General features: G+C 39.5%; 1 protein-coding gene across 2 annotated transcripts in view; it reads left to right on the top strand.

Moving 5' to 3' along the window:
- SLC36A4 (solute carrier family 36 member 4) overlaps positions 1-22328 on the top strand; it is a 54799-nt gene extending 32471 nt beyond the window's left edge. For both annotated transcript variants that reach the window (XM_047691996.1, XM_047691997.1), the window contains 3 exons: positions 5143-5312; positions 13834-14003; positions 18138-22328. In XM_047691996.1, the coding sequence (XP_047547952.1) occupies positions 5143-5312; positions 13834-14003; positions 18138-18445 (648 nt within the window). In that variant the 3' untranslated portion in view covers positions 18446-22328. The remainder of the gene's footprint in view (positions 1-5142; positions 5313-13833; positions 14004-18137) is intronic.
- Positions 22329-25005: the final 2677 nt, after the last annotated feature.

Consider the following 25005-nt stretch of genomic DNA (forward strand, 5'->3'; position numbering starts at 1 on the left):
CAGAGAATTATTTTCTTTAGATTGACCCCATGGTTTCAGTTTGCCTTTGTGGCACTAGCGAGCACCCTATCCGTGGTCTCCCTCTGTCATGGTTGTGCAGGTGGACACTCACAAACACAGCAGTTCCCTGCTGCCTTTCTAACACTGGTGGCTGTGCCCTGCCCCCAGTGTCCTTGCCCTGCCTTACTAAATAAAGCCGTGGGCGAGTGTAGTCCACGTTGGGGATGCCCCTTGATCACCTGGCTCTGGTGGGTAGGAGGGTTTGTGTGCCAGGGCCCCATGGGACTTGAAAAATGGGAAAGACAGTTCTTGGCCGCCTGCCACGCTGAGGGCGCTGCACAGACAACAGACTGAAATGCACAGCAAGTCGGCCAGTGAAAAAGGCCTATTTGCTGGCGCAGAAGCTTTCACCCGAGGGGTAGGCTTCAGGTTGGTCACATATCTTGAGGCTGCGGAAGAGCTCTCAGGGAATGTAGACAGGGAAATACCATCTTGTGCCCTCTGGTCTTGCTACAGCTTGCTGGTACCCCCCAGAAAGGGGCTTATACAGTTATCTGAAGCCTTGACTTCGCAACTGTTCCCCCAGCAGACCCCTCCAGATCTCCTGGTCTAGAGGCCAGCAGGGTTTACAAAGATGGTCCCATAGGACTGTGTCTTCCCATACTTTAAAAGCTGCTGCCTGAGGATCTGACTTCCATCATCCTGAAACTTGGTACTGACTGAGATCCCTACACTGGAACACTGGCAGGCCTTGGCACACCTTCAACAACTGAAATCTATCAATAAATTAGGCTACTTAGACAATCACAAAGGTCCAAGAGACAACCAAGAGCTAGGGCAAGGTTGAATGATAGAGTTCGTCTCCTGTACAAAGTCACTCCTTCAAGACTGGGAGATGCAGCTGTTTCAGCTAATACATAGAAACAAACACAGAGAGTTAAGAAAAAAAAGGTGTAGGAATATGTTCCAAATGGAGGAGCAAGACAAAACTTCAGAAAAAGACCTTAGTGAGATGGAGGGAAGTCATCTACTTGTTAAAAAGTTCAAAGTCATGGTCATAAAGATGCTCCTGAAACCTGGGAGAACAATGGATGTTCTTCAAAAAAGCAACAGAAAAGTAATTACCAAACAGAAGTCATAAAGCTGAAGAATACAATTACTGAACTGGAAATAGACTAGAGGGGTTCAGAAGCAGACCAGATGAAGCAGGACTGATCAGTGACCTCGAACACAGGACAGTGGAGCTCACTCAAACAGAGCAGCAGAAAGAAAAAAGAATTTGAGAAAGTAAAGAGAACTTAAGGGACCTCTGGGACAACACCAGGCAGCATAGCATTTGCAGTATAGGAATCCTAGAAGGAGGAGAGGGAAAAAGATGCCAAAAAATAATGAAGAAATAATGGCTGGTAAATTCCCTAACCTGGGGAAGGAAAGAGTCATCCAGTTCCACAGGCAGTCTCAAATAAGATGAACCCAAAGAAATCCACACAGAGATAGATAATCAAAGAGGGAATCTTAAAGGCAGCAGGAGAAACAACTTGTTTCATAAGGGGAACCCCCTTAAGGCTCTTAGCTGATTTTTCACCAGAAAAATCAGAAGGGAGTAGCATGATATATTCGAAGTACTGAAAGGAAAAAAAAACCCCACAACAAAACTTTGAACCAAGAATGCTGTACTTGGCAAGGGTATCACTTGGAATTAAAGGAGCACTTAACCTGAATAAAAATGGGAACATGGGCGTCCTTGACTTGTTCCTGATCTTAGAAGAAAAGCTCTCAACTTTTCATTGTTGATTGATGCTAGGTGTGAGCCTGTCCTAAAAGGCCTTTGTTTTGTTGAGTAATGTTCCCTGTATATACACTTCTTTGAGTGTTTTTGTCATGAACAGATCCTGAATTTTCTAAGTGCTTTTTCTGCATCTGTTGGGATGATCATATGATTTTTATCCTTCATTTTGTTAATTTGGTGTATCATGTTAATTCATTTGTAGATCCCGACCCATTCTTGCATCCCTGGAATAAATCCCACTTGATCATGATATATGATCCTTTTAATGTATTGTTGAATTTGGTTTGCTAATATTTTGTTGAGGATTTTTGCACCTATGTTCATCAGGAATATTGCTTATAATTCCCTCCCCTTCCTCCCTCCCTTCCTTCCTTCCTTCTTTCCTCCTTCTTATTCTTCTTCCTTTTAAAGATTTTTTTTTATTTATTTGACAGACAGAGATCACAAGTAGGCAGAGAGGCAGGGAGAGAGGGAGAGAGGAGGAAGCAGGCTCTCTACTGAGCAGAGAGCCCAATGCGGGTCTCGATCCCAGGACCCCGAGATCATGACCTGAGCCGAAGGCAGAGGCTTTAACTCACTGAGCCACCCAGGCGCCCCTCTTCTTCTTGTTCTCCTCCTCCTCCTCCTCCTCCTCCTCCTCCTCCTCCTCCTCCTCCTCCTCCCCCTCCTCCCCCTCCTCCCTCCTCCCCTCCCCCTCCCCCTCCTCCCCCTCCTCCTCCTCCTCCTTCTTCTTCTGTGCTTGTCTAGTTTTGGTATCAGGGTAATGCTGCCCTTGTAAAGGAATTTGAAAGTGTTCTTCCTCTTCAGTTTTTTTGAAATATCTGAAAAGAGGAGGTATTTAAATATTATTTGAATTTTGGTAGAATTTGCCAGTGAAGTCATCTGGTCCTGGACTTTTGTTAGGAGTTTTTTTTAATTACTGATCTAATCTCCTTACTAGTAATCTTAGCGTTCTGGTTTTCTATTTCTTCACGATTCAGTTCTGGAAGATGTGTATTTCAAGGAATTTGTCCATCTCTTCCAAGTTCCTCAATTTTTTGGCATCTAATTATCCACAGTAGTCTCGTATGAAACTCCGTGTTTCTGTAGTATCAGTTGTAACTTCTCTTTCATTTCTGATTTTATTTGAGCCTTCTCTTCTTTTTAGTTGGTGAGTCTAACTAAAGGTTTGCCCATTTCTCATGGTAATCTCAGGCAATAATACTTTATTGCATATTTGAAAGTTGCTAAGAGTAAATCTTTAAAGTTCTCATTACAGAAAAATTGTAATTTTGTTTGGTGATGGATAGTAACTAGACTTATTGTGGTGATCACTTTGCAGTGTATATAAATATCAAATTCTTATGTTTACACCTGGAACTAATGTTATATGACAATTTTAACTTAATTAAAAAAGAAGAACCCCTGGCACATTGTAAGTGTGCTTGCCGCTGCTGTTTTCCTCTTGCTGCTCCTATTTCTTAGTATCTTTGACTGTATGGTCAAATCATTTGGCCAAAACCTCTGAAGATTTGCCTAAAAAACTTAACTCTTCAATTAGCCTTTTTTTCTTTTCTTTCAAGGTTTTTTTTTTCCGCACATAATAAAAATAACTTTTTCTCACTACATTGACAGACAGTAGCTGCAGGTGGCTAGCTGTAGAAGCAATTACAGAATGAATATAGCTGGGTTAGTGTGCACACACGTATTTTCTAGCACATCAGCTGAGAGTTACACAGTAGCTACGGGCACACCCAGCACCCTGATCTTGACTTCTAAGTACCACTTTACAGCAAAAGAACCAAAGTTCTTTGGAGAAATGTCTGATTCTAGGGCTGAAACAAGGACATTCAAGATGAGTCTAGAGTATCTTGTAGTTCTAGAAAGTATGGAAATGCTAAAAACAAAACAAGCAAAAACAAAACAAGCAAAAAAACGAAAGAATGGAGGCATGCAAAGGAATACAGGAAGCAACCTGATGTCATTCTCAATGACCAAAGCTGGAACAACATGAGCAACAAAATGAATAAGTGTCTTAGATTCATATTCACAGTATAAAACAAATACACGTGAATGTATACTAATATAAATAGGTGATTAAATAAATACATATATGGGGGGATTCCCACATAATTTATGTAGGTACTTCCCCATCAGGAGGTGTGGCTTACTCTCCCCAGTCCCTGGAGTATGGGCTGTGTTTAGTGACTTGGCTTGCAGTGAACAGAATATGATGAGAAAGAGGAGAAGACCTCTATAAGCAGAGAAACCTGGCAAACAGCCTTAAACCAAGTGATCAAAGTTAGTTTCACCAGGGACAAATCATGTTGGCAAAATGTGTGGTAAGAAGGGCATTTCACCTTTATGGTATCTTGTTCTAAAACCTACAACCCCAGTGTACAAACATCAGACAACATCGGACAAACCCTGCCAGAGAGACATTATACCAAACACCTAACCATTGCTCCTCAAAACTGTCAAGGTAATGAACAATGAGGAAGGATTGTGAAACCATCAAAGATCAGAGAAGACCAAGGAGATTTATGGTAACAAAATGCAATGTGGCATCCTGGAAGGCACCTTGGAACAGAAAAAGGACATTGTAGAAAAGCTAATGAAATGCAAATAAAATGTGGAGTTTAATAGTGATGAACCAATGCTGGTTCTTAGATGTAACAAATGTAATTTGGTAGTTTAAAATGTTAACAATTGGGCAAATTAGTCGGGTGTATGAGAGTTTTCTGTTTATCTTTGTAACTTTTCTGTAAATCTAAAATTATTCCAAAAAAAAAAGTTTATTTTAAAAAAATCTGACAGGTTTGCCTGCTAAGAGCTAATTTCAGATGTTTTTATTTTAAGGATTTGAAAAATCTGTAGTATAAAAATATATATAACACCAAGAAAAATATTCAGTAATTATGTCTTTTTTTATTTTTTATTTTTATTTTTTCATTAACATGTATTATTGCTTCAGGGGTACAGGTCTGTGAATCATCAGGCTTACACATTTCACAGCATTCACCATAGCCCATACCCTCCCCAGTCTCTGTCACCCAGCCACCCCATGCCTCCCACCCCACCCTCCAGCAACCCTCAGTTTGTTTCCTGAGCTTAAGAGTCTCTTATGGTTTGTCTCTCTCCTCAGTCCCATCTTTTTTCATTTTTTCTTTCCCTACACTCCACAACCCCCCACCCTGCCTCTCAAATTCCTCATATCAGAGAGATGAGGATGGACTTTCTCTGATTGAATTAGGTCTTATTTTAAAGGAAATAAAATATGCATACAAACTATAGAAAGATTAATTTACATATATATGTAAGATGGGATACTAGATTGTTTTCAATTACTTGTATTACCTGCATTCTCTTCTTAGGTCCTTCCACTGGAAAATCAAATGAAAGAATCAAAACGCTTCCCCCAAGCTTTGAATATTGGCATGGGAATCGTTACAACCTTGTATGTAACATTAGCTACCTTGGGATATATGTGTTTCCGTGATGAAATCAAAGGCAGCATAACTTTGAATCTTCCCCAGGATGTATGGTAGGTAGATACGAGTTTGTTAGTCCTTAGATACAGCTTACCGATATTTGGTGATAAAGGTGTATTTTTGGATTTATGGTTTAAACATTTAAAAATTTTATTGTGCTTTCTTATTTGTGTAACCTTGAATTTTTTCATAATCTTCAGAAGAGATCATCTGTGATTTTACAGATTTGTTTGGGATTCTTTAATAAGATTAAAAATTGTAACATATTCCCAATTTGAGTAAAATATAAAAGTAAAATGTGGATTCTTTTACTGTGGACTCACTGTAATAAAAAAATATAATACTTATATTTGTTGCCAAATAATCCAACACCCTGGATTCCTGATAAAATAATAAAACCCACCACTTATGACCCTCACTGTTTTACTGGTCTGCCTTAATAGGTATGTACCCCAAATCCTTTCAGAACACAGATAGGACACATTACTAAAAAAATAATATGGTGCCTCTTAATATTCTTTTAATATTAGAACCATATTCTACAAAATGAAGTAATGGGGTTTTTCCTTCTTCCGGTGTTTAGTCTCTGGGGATTTTAAAAAGATTATTGACAGCGATTCCCATATTGACATGCCTCCTTATTTATAAAAGGGAAAGTAACTCCTTAGTTTTGATAAATACAAAGAATAAATGCTAAAATGCTGATTCAATTAATGCCCCACTGCTCCTTGAGCTGCTTGGATAGAAGTCTGAAACCTGTAGTGTTTTTAAATATTATGTGTTCTGACTGGCTTCCTGTTGGTAGCTGGGCGTTTATCCATCACTCAGTAGTCCTCTGAGCCCCGGCTTTTTACTGGACTCAAAAATGTTGTAAGAACAAATGCATACGTGAAGACAGTTGTGATACAATGTACCTCGAATAGTTCCCAGGTTCACAGGGGGCAAACATGCAGTGTGTTCTTCAACTATAATTCTACTTCAGCTGTGACACATTTTTATTTCATGATGGAAACGTGTCCAATGTTATACCTTCGTTTCAGACTAGAGACATGATCACAAACAAGATATGTAACTTTAAGCATTTATTTCATTAACTTGCATTATAGTTGATTATATAATTGTGTTTCTTCCAAATATATCTCTTTTTGTAATAGTTTAATACAGGCTAGAATCTTAGATTAATATAAGAGATGATCAAGGCTAAAAAGTATGGTAGCATAGTTCTTTTTTTTTTTCCCCAAATACTATATGATGTCTAGAAAGTAGTATTTTTCCCTACTAAGAATAATATTTAGAATAAATCTGAAGAACAATTTCAGAAATAAAATTGACAAGTACTTCTAATGTCAAATATAAAATATAGGTGGAAATAGTCTCAGAACTTTCTTCCCTACTCTTCCTCACAGAAGTATTTAAAAAGAGCAGGGAGCGAAGGGGGAGTTGCATTGCATGTGAAGTTAAGATGTGCCTGTCCCCAGAGAGTTCAGAGCATGGCGAAGCAGTGTCGGGGAGAGAAGCAGGGAATGCTCTGGGCGTTCACAGCTGAGTCCTGAGGGAGCCGTATGCCCTGGCAGTAGCTCTGTGTAATCCTTGCCTTTTTCTGCATCCCTTCCCGCCTCTCCCCTTATCCCTCTTTGCTGTGCTTTACACTTAGAACAGAACTAGTTGCAAGTCTCCATTAAAAAGGGACCATTACATCATCATCTGTGTTCAAGAAAGCCTAGCTAGTCACCTGCTTTTCATTTAGAGGAAAGGATATAGTACACGTATCCTAAGAAACAAAAATCTGGAATAAAATGGAAAGTAAGTCAAGATACGGAATTCTCCTTTGGCGAGCTCGTGTAGGCTAGTTCCTTTTCCTTGTGGGAGGCGAGGGAATCGTTACAACCTTGTATGTAACATTAGTTGCCTTAGGATATGTGTGTTTCTGTGATGAAATCAGAGGCAGCGTAACTTTTTTTTTTTTATTTTTTATTATTTTATTTTATTTTTTAAAGATTTTATTTATTTATTTGTCAGGGAGAGAGAGCGAGCACAGGCAGACAGAATGGCAGGCAGAGGGAGAAGCAGGCTCCCCGCCGAGCAAGGAGCTGGATGCGGGACTCGATCCCAGGACGCTGGGATCATGACCTGAGCCGAAGGCAGCTGCTTAACCAACTGAGCCACCCAGGCGTCCCGGCAGTGTAATTTTTAATCTGCAGCCTGCTGTTCATTTCTTTGTGGTCTGTGCCTCTGGGCCGGTTAAAGTAACAGCCATGACCAAGGGATACCGCGGAGGAGAAGCCCGTCTCTTCACAGTGATAGACTTCTGTAGAATGAGAAGTTTGAACCGGCGTGATCATAGGATCGTATCTAAAATTTCTTTCTTGATGTGCTCTGGATCAGTCTCTTCCTTTCCGTCCCCGTGCTTCGGGCGGTAGGCCTAGGAAGTCAGAGAAGGGGCAGGGTGCTGGTTATTGTGGGTATAAAAGCCAACGGCTGTCACGGAGCCTGGGGCACTCTCAGCCGCTACTGCTGGGACCCCCGTGCGGGGCTCTTGATGCCCTGTGACGTACATTCTCTGAGTTCATCAGGGTCGTCCTATAAGAAAAGGCTGGATTAAAAAGCAGTGCGGGATAAAGCAATTATGGATTAGAGAAGCTCCAAGTTATTTACTGTTTATTGACTGAGGTGTCATCTTTTCAAACTAGTTATGAGTAGTAGTATTCAGTCTGTCTCATTTAGACTTCGAAGCAAAGAGTGTGTTTCAAAGATGATAAGTAAATTTGCATCATTAGCACCTTGAGGGCAGGAACCCCGCGGCTTCTCGGCTTAGGATGTACCTCTGTGATCTAGCATGTGGCTCAGCGCTCAGGAGGCCTTGGTAAATGTTTGCTACCTAGCATTCTGAGTTGAAGAGCATGTCCCTTGTTACCTGATAATAGAACCAAGGCACTGGTAGGGGTCTGAGTCGAGTGATGTTGTAGCAGCGTTTTTCCAGGACTTCCACTAACAGAACCCAAATAACAGCCTAGAGGGGGAAAAAGCATTCTCTTGGGAGTCTTGAGAAGAGACCTGTCAAGTAGCCTGTTTCAAGCATAGCATGGAGGAGTGGGGAGTGGAGGGTGATTATTGAGCGTGAATGCTGATGTAACAAGTTCACAAGAGATAAGATAGCAAACAGTGTTTATCTGGGATCTCTCTTGCTGAGGGACATCGTAGGAACAAACATCTTTCGCTTTTGTTGTGATCTCCTTTGTTCATTTGTGTTGTGTTGCTTACTTTTTACCGGTCTGAAACACAAGGTCTGTTCCATACCCCTCCGCCTTTTCCCCCTCACAGTTTCCATGCCTTCTTGGTTCCAGTTAGTGGCTTTTTAACTTTTTAAACTACAACCCATAGTAAAAAAAGGGAAATGTTTTAAAACCTTCTAGAAATAAGAGTATGTGTGTCTGTGCATATGTTTTTGTGGTGCCCACCGCCCACACTCCTATAAGTCACTGAAGTAGGGTATAAGTAAAAGGTTAAATAAAAACCCGTATTTTCTACATACAGTGTCTCCTGGTATTCTTTGTTCCAGTCTGTATCTTAGGGAAAAAGAAGAAAAAAACTTTTCACAACTCCCTCAATTGATACCATAACCCACTAGTGGGTCATGATTAGTTTGAAAAATACTGGCCTGGAGTGAATTCACATGTTACTCATTTAGTCAGCACACATAGCACTTCTAAGAAATATCAAGGGTATTAGGTTTTCACACACACAAAAAGGCTAAGAAGCAGGAAGGTGTTTCTGCTCTCACACACGACGTTCTTTGTGAAGCATGTGTTGGATAGGAACAATTCAGTTAAAAATAGAGAAGAACCATGTACGAACAGGGAAGGGATAAGGTAGGCATTTTAATTTATTAAGATAATTGAACTAGCCCTTCATCTGCCCCCGCCAAAAGTAACAGAACCAACCCCAGGTCTAAGCCCGCGTTTGTAGCATACCGGAGCTGGGAGCCTGAACATTCTGCAGAATAAAGCTGATGAGTAATGAATGGCAGGTAATCGCTGAACCTACTAGGCAGGTAGAGTGTTGAACTCTGAGGAGCTTGTTACCTAAAATGAAAATATTTGGGCAAGAACAGACTTGCCAAGAGGTACAATAAAAAAACAGGAAGAGAAATTTAAGGAAACTGGAAAAATAAGGTTCCTATCTCTTGGACTATTCCCTTTGTCCTCTCCCTGACAAATTCTGTTTGTTTCTTTGTTTTTTCTCATTAAACTTTTGTTTTCATGGTCTCAAAATTCTAGGACAGACTTAATTATCTCCTTCCAGTATTAAAGTTGCCTGTGACTGGGAATCCTGGGTCAAACTGCCTCTGACTCTTCTCTCAGAATGACTGTTCTTTATTATATTAAATTCAGAATGAAAGGCATCTAGAAGATATCGTATGCCTTTTATGTGCTCGCTGCAGGCACTAGACAGACAGCGGTGAACAGGTGAGAATCTCTTCCTCACAGTACGTAGAGTCCGGCAAACATGCTGCACAAGTTGAGTGGGTCACAGCCGTCAGTCTAGTTGTGAATACTAGATAACGCTTATGGTGGTATTTTTCAGCTTAGAATAAGGTGAGCTTCTTGGTAAGCATTATGGCTAGGCCTCAGACAGACTCCTTCTTAACAGAACTAAGCTCAAGAGTTTTAACGTGAGTATCATGAAGGGTCTAAGAGGGCAGGTTGAGTTATCAGTCTTTCCAAGAGTAGCTGCTGTATTCAACCTTGAGAGGAGAATCAGCAGCTTTCTTCCCAGATTGGCTTTAAAAAATTTTGCGAGATATTCAATCTGTACATTTAGAGTAAGTATAAAACAATTAGGGGGCACCTAGGTGGCTCAATTGGTTAAGCAGCTAACTCTTGGTTTCAGCTTAGGTCGTGATCTCAGGGTCAAGAGATTGAGCCCTATGTCCAGCTCCATAACTCAGCATGGAGTCTACTCCCTCCCTCTCGCTCTCCCGCTGCTCCTCCCCACCTAAAATAAATAAATAAATAAAATCTAAAACATAGTGAAAGAAAAGTACAGCAGATGCCTGGGTGGCTCGGTTGGTTAAACGTCTGCCTTCAGCTCAGGTCATGATCCCAAGGTCCTGGGACCCAGCCCCACATTGGGCTCCCTGATCAGCGGGGAGCCTTCTTCTCCCTGTCCCTCTGCCATCCCCCTCCTACCCACCCACCTCCACTTGTGCTCTCTGGCTCTATCTCTCTGTCAAATAAATAAATAAAATCTTAAAAAAAAAAAAAAAAACCTTTGGCAATGAATTTTAGAATGCTTTTTAATGTGCATTAGATGTTACTTAAAAGTTATTGATGTTCTATATCTTCAAAATAAATTCTTGTGACTTTAAGAAGGTGTTTTATCCTTTGGAGAGAGAGTTTACAGGGTAGATCTTCTTTCAACTCTTCATTTCTAAAACAGTACATAGATGCCTGCTTCACACCAAAAGGAGAACCAAGGTTGATAATACCTATAGAAAACCTGATTAGAGAAAAACAAAGGGATCGAAAATATAGATGAAACTAGTATTCTTAAAACAGAGAAGTCAGAGTAGAACAGTTGATTTTAATAGACTGCAATGCTTTTCTTAAACATCTTTATTATTCTTCTTTGTTGATAAATAGCATGTATATTAGCTTTTAAAAGTCTCATACCATTTTATTTCCCATTTGTTCTCTGTGTAATACATAATCTTACTGACTTGTGTTAGTAATAACCAAATTCTTATTCTGTATAACTTGTTTTAAATCAATAGAAAAGTAATTATACCTACATGCATAATGATGTATTTTTAAATATATTGTTAACCATATTGAAAAGCATGTAAGTTAAAATATATAAGTTAAAAGATAATTAGGAATGTTCAAATAATAACAAATAAGCAACAAAAAGAATGTTCAAATAATAAACTAATAAAAATATTCATTTAATTGTCTGCTGTTACATATCAGTATATGAGGCAGGAGTCTTTCAGTTGTTTTGTGCATTGCAATAACTGACCGTTTATATTTAAACTTTAAGCCTCAAGCTGAGAAATATATCCTGAAATTGTTTTAAAAATTAAGATTTTATTGTTGCTAGCCCTGAGGAGTTCCTTCTTTCTGTAATTATGTTTGTAGTATTTTCGAATCTATTTCTATTCAACTTCTTTTCCTTTCTCTTACTCACTCCTCTGACGCATGTATCATAGGAGAACACTTACAGAATTCCTTCCCGCGTGGCCACGGGTTTAGAGAACTGTTTATAACCTTTGCTACTTGAAATCTTAAGACATCAGAAATAAGCTTAAAGTCTCATTAAATGTTGAGGCCTTTCTCTACCAAAAGTGGACTATTTCATCTCTCTTTAAAAGGGCTGCATTTTTTTCCTAAGAAACACTCTTCCCTTGCATAGATGGGCCTTGCGGGTGGAAAAGCGGAACTCTCACACGGAAGACTGGGACTGTCAGGGATGACTCTGCCTCACGAGGACATGGGTGTTAACTAGTACCCCTAACGCTGCGGCGAGTTTCATCCTCAGTCTCCTCTCCAGTTGTTTTGGGTTTTCTATTTTAACTGTTGTAAAATATTCGAAATTTCAAAAAACAAAACAGTTTTATTGTCTGTAACCCAGGAGAATAGTTTCTATAATCTGAGTCCTCTGATACTGCACTTTCTCTCTGTGCCACTATCAACATTTAAAAAGCCAGACAAAAGGAAGTTAACCAAAGACTCTATCCAGACGTGGGTACTGATTTTGACAAGAGACCATCTACAATGTAGAAATCTAAAGATATTTGTAAAACTGAACGTTGCTGTGCTGTTTTGAAGCACTGGGCATCAACCCAACTAACAAACTTTATTTCCCTACTAATGCAACTTTAACATAGATGGATTTCCTGTATAATCTGGAGAACTCTTTAAGTTGAAACCATTTAAATGCCCTCCTTTTGGACCTAAGAGTGATGGTATTTCTGCAACTAATGACATACCTACCAAGTTTTTTAAGGAGAACTGTAACTCAGAGTTCGATGTGAAGTTTTCTTCTATATATAGATCAGTAAGTTATCAAAGACGTAATAGTATGCCTAGTTTTTAAAAGAAAGTTGAGAAAACATTGATTCTTCATGGGACACAGCCTAGCCTTTAGAACACTGGGTTAGCCTAAAATGAAATCTTTGTAGCAATATTCCCAAACCTTTGCATTGCCACATTTAAGCCCTCTGGGCTTGTCAAAATGAACTGTCGACCTGTCATCTAGAAATTCGGTAGAGACAAGCTGGCTTTTTTTTTTTTTTTTAATAAGCATCTAATTAGTAAGATACTGCCCTATGTTTGTGTTGGATTTCTTAACCTATGTTAACATTAAAGATAAAAGAAGAAAGCCAGATTCATGTCAAGACCACCGTGTAGGGGCGCCTGGGTGGCTGGGTCATTGAGCGTCTGCCTTCAGCTTAGGTCATGATCCCAGGGTCCCGGGATTGAGCCCTGCATTGGGCTCCCTGCTCAGCGGGGAGTCTGCTTCCCCCTCCCCCACTCCCCCTGCTTGTGTTCCCTCTGTTGCTGTTTCTTTCTCTGTCAAATAATAAAATATGTTTTTAAAAAAGACAACAGTGTAGATGAACCTGGAAGCCATTATGTTACGTGAAATAATCCAGGCAAAGAAAGAAAAGACAAAACTGTGGCATTACTCATAAGTGGAATCTAAAAAAATACATATGGGGTGCCTGGGTGGGTCAGTCGGTTAAGTGGCTGGCTCTTGATTCCAGCTCAGGTCACGATCTCAGAATCCCAGGATTGAGCCCCCCATCAGGATCTGTACTCAATAGGGCCTCTGGTTGAGGATTCGCTCTCTCTCTCAGCCCCTCGCCCTGCTCACTCTACATATGTTTTCTCTCTCTAGAATAAATACATTTTTAAAAAAGTTGATTAATTAAAAAATATGTGGGGCACCTGGGTGGCTCAGTCTTTTAAGCAGTCTGCCTTTAGCTCAGGTCATGACCCTAGGGCCCTGGGATCGAGCCCCACATCAGCCTCCCTGCTCAACAGGGAACCTGCTTCTCCCTTCCCTACTTGTGCTTTTTCTCTCCCTATCTCTTTCTCTGTGTCATGTCCCTAAAGTTAAAAAAAGAACACACACACACACACACAGTCGATCTCACATTGACTTTATGTGAAATATATATATCTCTCTCTCTCATAAACAGAGTCAATTAATGGTTGCTAGAGGGCTGGTGAATGAGGAAAAAGAGGAGAGTTTGCTAGAAGGGTACAAACTTTTAGTGGTAAGATGAAGAAATTTTAAGGATCTGATGTATAATGTGGTGACCACAGTTGGTAACAGTATAGCATATAACTGAAATTCACTGAGTAGAATCAGTGTTCGCACCAAAAAGAGAAAAAAAAAAGCAAACGTGTGAGGTGATTGATGTGTTAATTAACTCAATAGTGGGAACCCTGTCACAGTGTATATTTAATACTATGTTGTACACTTTACCTGTTTAACGGTGTTGCCTGTTGTACCTCAGTAAATCTGGGGGAAAAAAGAATGACTGAATTTTGAAATTTTTTTTATCAGGTTGTATCAGTCAGTGAAAATTCTATATTCCTTTGGCATCTTTGTGACATATTCAATTCAGTTCTACGTTCCGGCAGAGATCATCATCCCTGTGATCACATCCAAATTTCATGCTAAATGGAAACAAATCTGTGAATTTGCCATAAGGTCCTTCTTGGTTGCTATTACGTGTAAGTATTACTACACATTTACAGCATCATCAGTTTTTCTTGTTGAGTGTCATATAATGAAGCTACTTAAAGTATATTTTTTAATATTTTAAAATCAGTTTTGTTTACATAGCTGAGATACTTTTTGAGTTAAAATTCTGTTATTCTACTACTGTAGAAGAAAAACAGAGCAGATCCTATTACCTTTAAAAGAACTAATCAGATTATTTTGAAAATGCATCAGTGGTTAAAAATATAAGTATATTTAAATCAGATGCATAAGGGACTCTTATATTATTGATAGACATTTTACTTTGGTTCCAGTTTTCCTCAGGTTTTTTATTTCTGCTAACTTTTGTATATTTAACTGCTTAAATCTCCATGACTACCTATAGAAATGGGTTTTGTTTTGTTTTGGTCTTTAATAATTTCAGTGGCTAATTTTACTTACTATTTGAAGGAATGTGTGTAATCTCCTCCTAAGGTTTCACGTTATAAAATGCCTCACCAGGGAGCAGTAATCATGGAGACCTGTGGAGAAGCAGCTTGATTTTGGTACAGTGGGAAATAGTGTGCATTTTGGGGCCGCACTGATCTGACAGTTCACACCTACCAGTTACCTGCTGGTGTCTTTAGACAAGTTCCCTACCATCTGTAAGCTCCTCTTTTTTCAACTGTGGAATGAAGAAAGACTTCCTTTTATGGCATATTTTGTAGGGTTTAAGAATATTAACAAAGTAGCCAGCAGTTATAATTGTCACCATTATTGTTGTAACCAAAAGTATAAGATGATCCTAATACTGAACTGACGATTACCTAGAGTGATAACCAGGGACCACTGGAAATGGGTCAGCTTTCCATGGAAGATACAAGTAAACATCTTGGCCCAATCAAGGCGAGAGAATGAGAGAGTTAGAAATTCGGGGCAACTGTAAATTTCAGTGAGCAGCTTGGGGTGGAACTTATGCCTAGATCTAAAGAAAAAGCTGGGAAAAGTAAATGAGACCTTTTTTCCAAAGTAATCATTTAAATGAATTATAGCAACAATAAGATAAATCATAATGAGGAGTGAAGTCAATGAGCCGATACTCTGATGACTAAGAAAACATTCAGTAGGAAAAAGTCACTTTATGACTTTTTGAAATACTTCTTACTCATTGTTTTTATTGAATTTTGACAACTGTACTAAATAAAAAGGCTGATATCAGTACGAATCCTTTTATCTAGATGTAAAACTGTTCTATTCTGAAAGTGTGTCTCCTTTGAAAATTAGTAACTGAAGTTCACTTGAAGGAGCTTGAAGAAAATGTTACAGGGATTTAATAACTTCTGATAGTTCAGTAACTTCACCCATTTCTGTGCACTGGCCGCCATTGTTATGTCGAAGTGCTGTCTGCACATCTGCTACCAGGAGTCTGTTCCTAGAAGCCTGGGGCTCTCCTCAGGAGCTGAGTCCGTGACACACAGAATGGCCAGTGTTTCTTTGCCGCTTCTCTCTCTCTCCCTCTTTTTTTTTTTTTTTTTTTAAGATTTTATTCATTTATTTGACAGTGACACGGTGAGAGAGAGAACACAAGCAGGGGTTGGGAGAGGGAGAAGCAGGCTTCCTGCCGAGCAGACGGCTGGACACGGGGCTTTATCCCAGGACCCTGGGACCATGATCTGAGTCAAAGGCAGATGTTTAATGACTGAGCCACCTAGGTGCCCCCTGCTTCTCTCTTTTACTTAAAAATACTTAAGAAATTAAAAATAGAGCTACTCTATGACCCTGCAATTGTACTACTGCGTATTTACACAAGAGAGATACAGATGTAGTGAAAAGAAGGGCCATCTGTACCCTCAGTGTTCATAGCAGCAATGGCCACAGGTGCCAAACTCTGGAAAGAGCCAAGATGCCCTTCAACAGATGAATGGATAAAGAAGATATGGTCCATATATATTTCAATGCAGTATTACGCCTCCATCAGAAAGGATGAATACCCCACTTTTATATCAACATGGGTGGGACTAGAGAAGATTATGCTGAGTGAAATAAGTCAAGCAGAGAGAGTCAATTATCATTTGGTTTCATTTATTTGTGGAGCATAAGGAATAACACAGAGGACATGGGGAGATGGAGAGGAGAAGTGAGTTGGGGGAAATCGGAGGGGGAGACGAACCATGAGAGACTGCGGACTCTGAGAAATAAACTGGGGGTTTTGGAGGGGAGAGAGTGGGGTGTTGTGTGAGCCTGGTGGTGGGTATTAAGGAGGGCATGTATTGCATGGAGCACTGAGTGTGGTGCATAAACAATGAATCTTGGAACACTGAAAAAATTTTTAAAAAATAGTTAAAAGTTACTCGGTGGTATATGAGGGTTATAGTTTCAGCGCGCTTTGGACGAAGAGAACACAAAGCGAGGAGTATCCCCTTGTGCTTCACTGGGACGTGTCGCCAGATGCTGACCTTCTTTGGAATCTTGGGCTCGTGTTTCCCAATTAAAGTCAAAGCCAGCTGACATGCAGGACGGGACTGTTTTTTATCTGCCCTGGGGGCCCTTGATAAGCTTGGGGGCAGGCTCCTGACGGATGCCTGTGTGGACAACCGATGGGACCATCGTGTCCACAGAGCAGGCTGTGTGACACTGGCAGTGAGAGTGGAGGCCCAGGTGGATGTGAAGCTCGGGTATCTTGCAGTGTTCCACAGTCCTCTCCAAACACTGAATGCAAGTTTGTAGTACTGCTGTTTAGAGTCCTGAGCTCATCAGCCTGCATTATATTCATTACACCTTTTCTCTAGTTAGCATTTGAATCATCCTTTCAAACTATCTTCTTAGTAGGACTCAAAAGCTTGGGAAGATGGGTCAGACTCGCAGGGATTGACTTGCTATGGCGGCCTCTCAGAAATGGATGTTGTCCATGAAATTTGAAAGGTCCTAGGTTTGTTTGGGAGTTACGATTATGGTTCCCTGGAGAAACATGTTACAAGAATGTGGCAAGCATCTATTTAACAGGGAATCCACTTTATCAAGCATTTCCAGTTTAGAGCTGCAACTCCTTCAAAGTCATGTGTCTTATTTAGGAAAGTTTGCCGCACTTCAGTCCTCTAGGTGTGAGGCTAGGTTCATCATTTCAAAATAATTTTTAGCATTTTAGCTTTCAAAAGAAATTAAATAAATAACAAGTACTTCCAAGAAACCTAGTAGTTTTCAGATTAATACCACATCCTCCTGGAAAACATTGAGGCCACAAAAAGAATATAGGGGAAGGAAAAAACCCATAACCTAAAAATAAAGGAGTGGAAATGGAAGCGTTCATTCCAGAGCCCAAGTTAAATTATATATACACCAGGAAAGTTCAGCAAGAGACAAAGAGGCTAGAAATGAGGAAAGCAAAAGTATGTAAACTTAGGAATAAAAAGAGAGGGATGGGGCCCCTGAGTGGCTTAGTCGGTTGAGCGCCCAACTCTTTATTTTGGCTCAGGTCATGATCTCAGGGTTTTGAGATCGAGTCCCACATTGGACTTGATGCTCATCTGGGAGCCTGCTTGAGTTTCTTTCCCTCTGCCCCTCCCCCGCTCACGCACGCATGTGCACAGTCTCTCTCTCTCTCCCTCTCTCTAAAAATAAATAAAAATCTTAAAAAGAGAGGGATAAAAAGATCAGAGGGGAGATGATAGCTTTAGGAGACAAGTTAGGGAGAGCCAATGCACATGTCAATGGAGTCCTCAAAGCCAGAACTGTGGTGACAGAATCCTCATAGTTTATTGGGGGGGGGGGGGGGGGGGGGGGGAGGGCATAGCTGACATAGCCTGCCCGTGAGCAGACTCTAGCGTTATTTCTGGTGGCCACTCCAAACCCTGAGCAAGTTGATCAGTGACGTTGGAGAAAGGAATCCGAGTCTTAGTTTTCACATATCCTCTGTTGATACCTTCAGCAAGAGAAGGGTAAGTAGGACTAAGAAAGTACGAGATCAGAGCTTTTGAGAAAGCTTGCCAGTAGTTTGGAAGAAAATCGGTCAGAAGTAGTGGTACTTTTTTTTTTTTTTTAAATTTCATCTGGAAATAACTCAGAAAAGTTACAAAAGAAAGTAGAGTTATCATACCCACTGTCTGCATTTAGTTTTCATTTAAATATTAGGTATTTAATTAAGGATTATATGTATTTTCTTTTTCTAGGTGCTGGAGCGATTCTGATTCCTCGTTTGGACATTGTGATTTCCTTTGTTGGAGCCGTGAGCAGCAGCACGTTGGCCCTGATCCTACCACCTCTGGTTGAAATTCTTACATTTTCTAAGGAACACTACAATATATGGATGATCCTGAAAAATATTTCCATAGCGTTCACTGGAGTTGTTGGTTTCTTCTTAGGTACATATGTAACTGTTGAAGAAATCATTTATCCTACTCCTAAAGTTACAGCTGGCGCTCCACAAAATCCTTCTCTAAATTTGAATTCAACATGCTTTACATCTGGTTTGAAATAGTGGAAACAGAACTGTGAGTCTTCTCCTTTTCTCTTGACTCTGGAAATGATACCAATAAGAACTAGTAGAATATATTGCAGTGAGCTTATAAATAGAACCAAATTTTCTTTTCTTTTGGTACAATAATGGCATTTTAGTAGTAAACTATAGTTCTTTACTGATAGTGGTAAATCATGACAGATTATTGGTTTTAAGTATTTGCAATAATTTCAAAATATTTAGTTTTAAAAATTTTTAAAATTAAAATGTAGAAAAATTCAAGAATAAAAAGACTTCCACTATTCTTCATTCAATCAGAAATACTCTAACCAAGATTCTCTTTTTGACCCATGCTCCTCTTTCCCCACCTAGTTGAGGAGGGAACAGGATTCTAACAATAAGAGAATCAAAGAAGGACCTACTTAACAAAGTCTTCTCACTATCTCGGTGAATATCAAAGTGTACTTTGTGTATAATGTAAAAATGTCTTAATCACGTTTTTACTAGAGAGCCAAATACTTAACGATTTGTCCCTGGAAGGATAGAAAACTCATTAAACCTGATGTAAGCATCAGAAGTCCCTACAACCGGAATTATGCTGCATGATTCTCTCATGGTCGTTGATCTGCACGACGAAAACTCTGAGGCACTGTGTGAGGTCTCGACTCTGTGTCTCAGTCAGATGTGAAAGAGACTTTAAGGGCTATCCAGCATAATTCCCTTATTTCTTACCTAAGGAAATTAATGCCTAGAAAGGTTCAGGTAACTTGGTCAAGACCATTCAGCTTTGAGGTCAAGCAAGAGAACGTGATCTTTTGATCCCCAATCTAGGATTTTTTTGTTTTTTGCATCACATCCAGGAAAAAGAATAAATGAGGTCCAGTTTAGCCATTAGTGTTGCATCTATTTAGTTATATTTTACTACTCGGAAAACCAGGGATCTCTGTACTCTGTGCGACCTGACCATAAGGATCAGAGAACTCTAGAAAGCCTGTGTTACAGCCATATAAATCCCAACAAGAGAAGGAAGTTTTTGTTTTGTTTGTTTGTTTTGTTTTTTAAAGAGAAATCACATGCTGGTTTAACTGCTGGCTGGTAGAAGGTACCCAGTACTCTCTGGCTCGGACTCTCCGTATTAGTTCCTCCCTCTTTGGGTTTTGTATGCACCGTCTTTCTCAATAGCAGAACATAGGCATCTGACAAAATACAGGATTTGTGTATTCCTTCCAGCCCTGTGGCCTTTTACTGATCTGAATGGGCAGAATAAAAAAAAAGACTATAAAGAAATGTATGCTGAGGAAAAATCAAGGCAGTGATAGATTACTAAATCTTGAGACACTCCAGGTTTCTTCCAAAGAAATGCCTTTTATTGCCCCAGATTCATCAAGCCCAGTTATTAACCAAAACAGGCTCAGTTGACTTGAAAAATGAAAAAAATTTTACTTTTAAAACATGAAGAATCTTGACTTTTTAAAAAACTCATACTTTCAAAGATGTTGAACTTTTTAATCAGGCTGATGGGACTCTTAATTTGTAATATATCATCAAGATCACTGTAGTGTATGTATTCTATATTTTTATATGTAAATGTTAACTTAGTTTAAGTATTTTTTGCTTTGCATCATTAATGAGTCATCAAATACAATTCTAACAAAATATCAGAAGCTTTATTTTTGTACAAATTCATAAGAATCAAACTTTTTTTAAACATTTACATTAGATGTCACCAATAATTGTTTGTGATACTTTTATACCAAATCTGTTCTATTGAGCTTTTAGTCATACTGAGAGAATGTGGAAGAAGTTATAGGAAGAGTAATCATCATTGAAACTGTTATATAACGTGTTTCTAAGAATAAATTAGGGTTTTTTTTAAATGTATAACTTGGTATAAAATGACTTGAAAACCATTATTTAATAGAAAGCACTATTATTTTGTCAGCTGTCCTCAGATATTTCTAGTCTATGCGTGAAATTTTATTTTTATACTTTGACCTGTTTATTTTCCTTATTAATTCATCAAATTCAATAAATTCTGAATAGTTGATCCTAGCAATAAATAAATTCGAGATTGAGCATGAACGAAACATTGAGCGCACTATCAGCCAGGCTTCCTTATGCAGTGGGTGCTGCATCCACAGCCAGTACTTGGTCCCCTTACTCATCGACACTTTAAATACCAGAGAAAAGTGGAAATGGTGAAAGCAGGGGTTAAAACCGGTAGAGACTAGTCTTAATCCTTAACAAGAAACTGTTTAGGTGTAAAGCATAAATGCGCCCTTACTTAAGGGTTTTTGATGATGTATTTTATTTGGGAAAAAAATCAGTGGCAATATTTTTCCTCTGAAAAATTTAGTTTTAATGAGTCACAACTTTTTTTTAAAGATTTTGGGAGAAGATATTTTGATGGGGCCAGCTGTTGCTTTTATTTTGGGGCCTGGAAAAATGAGAATGATTGCACCTGTCAAACTTTGTGTCTGGTATCTCAGTCCATTACATTATGGCTCGGACGACTGCTGTGTTTCATCTGGCACCATCAAGAGCCCTCTTCTTTGAAAGTGGATCGGGTGCCTGAGAGCCTTTTCTACCACTGACATGGGGGAGGGAAAGGAAAGCTTCACTGACCTCTGCTGACCTCTGTCCTAAGTCAGTTATCATTAGTCCCTGACCTTCAAAACCATGTCACCAGTTTGAGTCAACTTGTCAAAACACTGGTTCTCGAATTTTTTTTTTTTTATCAGAGGATCTTCTTTTCCCCACCTGGTCAGATCTCTCCACAATTAAATAAGAACTAGGGTTTTTCCTTGGTGAAAGACCAATTTGTATGATGTTACCGACTAAAAAAGGATACGGGATCAGCCAATGCCACGTGATGTTTTAATTCTGTCCTTGCTGGATTCTCCAACCATTTTTGCCTCTCATGTAGGCAACGCACTGAATGTTTTTATAAGCATTTTATGCAATGTGCATGTAGTAAATTTCCTAATAGGGCCGAATTTCATTCAGTATTTTCAGAATAGTTACAGGAAAGCTGTCTACCTGCAAAGCACTATAAAAATATTAATGGGACTGTGAATTAAAGTTCTGCATTAGGGCCACATCTAGCTGCGGCAGATGGGTGGCCCAATGGGTATTTTCTGTTGAGGAATACAATTTGGTAAATACACAGACCATTGATCATGTAAAATGAGTTTTGTTTTTCTTTAAATGAGTGTGTCTTGTTCATTTCAGCTGAACTAGGTTCCCCCTTCCTAAGAAAATCTGAGAACTTCGATCTAAAAGGTGTAACAAGAACCTTCCTGACACTAAATGGCTGACTATAATAGTTAAGACTTTGGCACTATTATGGATAATCTTCTTTATGCCCCTAGTGCTTACTCAGCTAAACGCCTTAATAAAAGTGGTTGGTTTTCACCTAGGAGATGAGAAAACATGCTGAAGAAATGACTGGAAATGCTATTACCCTATGATAAATGAAATGACGACTTATTCTCATTCTTGAAATGCCATATTAAAATTAGCTAGTTCTTACGTGTGTGTACACACACACACACACACACACACACACACACACACCAGTAATCCATGTGAATTGGATACTGATATTAACATACCATTTAAATTGGGACCGAAAAATGATTGTTGAAAGATCACTCCCAAAATGATTCCATTAGTGTTTTATTGATAACAGTTAGGAAAGTAAATGCTTATACCGTGAATAAATTAAGCTGTGGATTTTTGTGTTTTTCAAAATGATTTTGTTTTGTGAGTTTGAAAACTAAAAATCATTGTACTTGAGTCAATTCTTTTTAAGTTATTTTTCTTTACACTATGGAAAAAAGCTGTCTTAAAGTACTGTAACTCTTCTGAATTTTCAATAAAATATAATTATTTTGCTTGCAAATGCCTTTTTAAATGAATTCATCTTCTCAAGATTAAATGATATTGACGAATGTCATAAGCTGAAAATGGCACTAGTATATTCTCATCTTAATCAGTCTATGTGTTTAGTTCTTTGTCATGTGATCTTCAGCCTTCGAAGTTGGTATCATGAGCCCCTAAGATTTAAGAGGAGAGGTTGATTAAAAATGAAGGGACATAATCAAAACCGTGACCTGATCTTCCTACGGAGTAAATGCAGAATTAGCAAGCAGTCTGCAGATGTTATGTCTGTGATTTAATTTACCACACTCCAGGTCAAGAATATGTATCAGTTACACTTTGATAATTTTGCTTGTGTTATGCCAACTCACCAAATCAAAGATCATAAAGATTTGTACCTTTATATCAATAATCCTCCTCTTGTGAACCTAGCCTAAGGGCATACCATAGTTCATGAGAAGAGAAACACTCTTTGCCCAAAGGTGCACTGGCAACATTTTAGTAGTGAAAAATTGGGAACAACCTAAATGTTCAACAATAAGGAAATAAGTTGTGACACAGTAACCTAGAATACAATGAAGATCATATTAATTACGTTGTCATTATGCTAAAGGTTAATAATTTGGGAAGAAATACATAAAATTAATTTTTGATTGCAGCTCCATAAAAATAATGCTTTTGAAATGATACAAGGTACACAGAAAGTGGGACCATAGTGTTAGGAAAAAGATGGGTTTTGGGCAACCTGGGTGCCTCAGTCGGTTGAGCATCCAACTCTTGGTTTCAGCTCAGGTCATGATCTCCTGGATGGTGAGATGGAGCTCTGCGTCAGGCTTCATGCTCAGGAGGGAGTCTGCTTCAAGATTCTCTCCCTCTGCCCCTTACACACTCCTGTGTGTGCTCTCTCTCAAATAAACTGGAAAAAAAAAAAAAAAAGCAAGGGTTTTACTCTTTGAATATGAATAGTATTTACTATATTTATTATATGAATAGTAAAGGGAGGACTGCGAGAGAAATAAAGGGGAATAAAATTAAAAAGCCTTAGGGGTACATGCTTTTAGCAAGCAACAGAAGAAATGGGAAGACAAAGACAATAAACCAGCAGAGAAGGGCTGGAACTAGGTACAGAGAGATAATGCAAATGAAAAGACCCACAGAATGCCAGCTGAAGGAAAACAAATAGAGCCACTTCGTAAAATTAATTGTAGATTTTTTTTATGCAGAAGAGAGTGGTGGTTCTAACATGCACGCATGGGTCTCAGAATTTTGCACATAGATTGGTGTGGTTCACACGTTAAAAACTGGCTTGATTCGAATTTTCCTTTTAAGGATGGATTTGTTTGAAGGCTTTAAACAGTGGGAGAGAATCAGGTCTTTTCCGAAGGTCTTCAAAGTCAAAGTTTTCTAGTGCCATGAAGCAAAGGACCACGGGTCCCAGATGATAGAATGATTTTCAAACTAATGCTAAAACATGAATCTTACCAAGGAATTAGGGAGTAAGTTCGTTCTCCTCCACCCTGGATCTTGAGCTGGGTCAAAGGATGAGGCCGGGACACAGGAACACCCCACCCCCATCCCCGCTGGCTCTAAGCGGAGAGGAATATTGAATGTGGATCAGGCTGAGCAGGTCTAGAGCAGAACAAGAAGGTAGACCAAAAAACTGGGCAGGGCAGAAGGAATACCTTCAGATCAGAGATCCACAGGGTCTTAGGTATCTTTGTAGCTCCAGCTCCTCACAGCGCTCCAGAAGGGCAAAGAACAAGTGATGATACCATCACTCTCCTGTCTTAAATCTTCTCTCCTTCCCCAACCTCTCTGCTGTATAGAGACCACGCTCCTTAATGTCATTCACTGGCAGGCGTCACTCCCTTGCCTCCCTTCCAAGTTACAGTAATGCCAAGGTGCCGGTCGCTGCACAAACATATGGCCCGTTTTCTGTTGATCACCTGCATAACTCCATCACGTCAGGTTGAGACTATTTTCTTCTACCCCTACTCCCCCATGTTTTCCTGCCATCCCTTAGCTATTGGTAAGACTCAGTCTGGGTGTTCTACCAGAAAGCCTTCCCATCCATCCTCTCCCCTCTCCAGAGTGTGCTGTGTCTTTGGCACTAGCAGAGGACTTTGGGTTTATCGTCACCCTTTCCACATGGTTTGGTAATCCAGTTTCTGTGTCCGTGTCTCCGCTACACTGGGAGTTCTGCAAGCATACTACATGTATTCATTGCTTGGTTTCTTCTCTGTCCACCCTTAGAGAATGTAAGCTCGCAGACGAGGTGATGTGGGCAATTGTCTTCACTACTAAAAACCCAGTGCCCAGAGGCGGGCTGGGCACACAGCAGATGCCTGAAAAACATTTGCTTGAATGAGTTATGAATTGAGAAGAATTACAAGGAAAAGCCCATATTAGAGCTCTGGCACATACTGAAATCTTCAAGCATACGGGCAAAGTCATGCTTTTTAAACAAACCTCAGCATGCCATGCCTATTTGTTTAATGACTGGAGCTAGCTCTCTTCCATATGCTAACCCAGCAGGCTGCGATCCTGTAGAGCAAAGACCGCCAAGTCTGATGGTCTTGTAAAAAATCTATGAATCACTCCAACCTTAACATCATATTCAGGAGCTCCTGGTCGTTCATGTGAAGTCTAATAAAAAGGAAAAAACTGGAAAGCCTTTCTCACAAGCCTTGATGTCTTCA

This window comes from Lutra lutra, chromosome 10, assembly GCF_902655055.1.
Source record: "Lutra lutra chromosome 10, mLutLut1.2, whole genome shotgun sequence".
Taxonomy (NCBI): domain Eukaryota; kingdom Metazoa; phylum Chordata; class Mammalia; order Carnivora; family Mustelidae; genus Lutra; species Lutra lutra.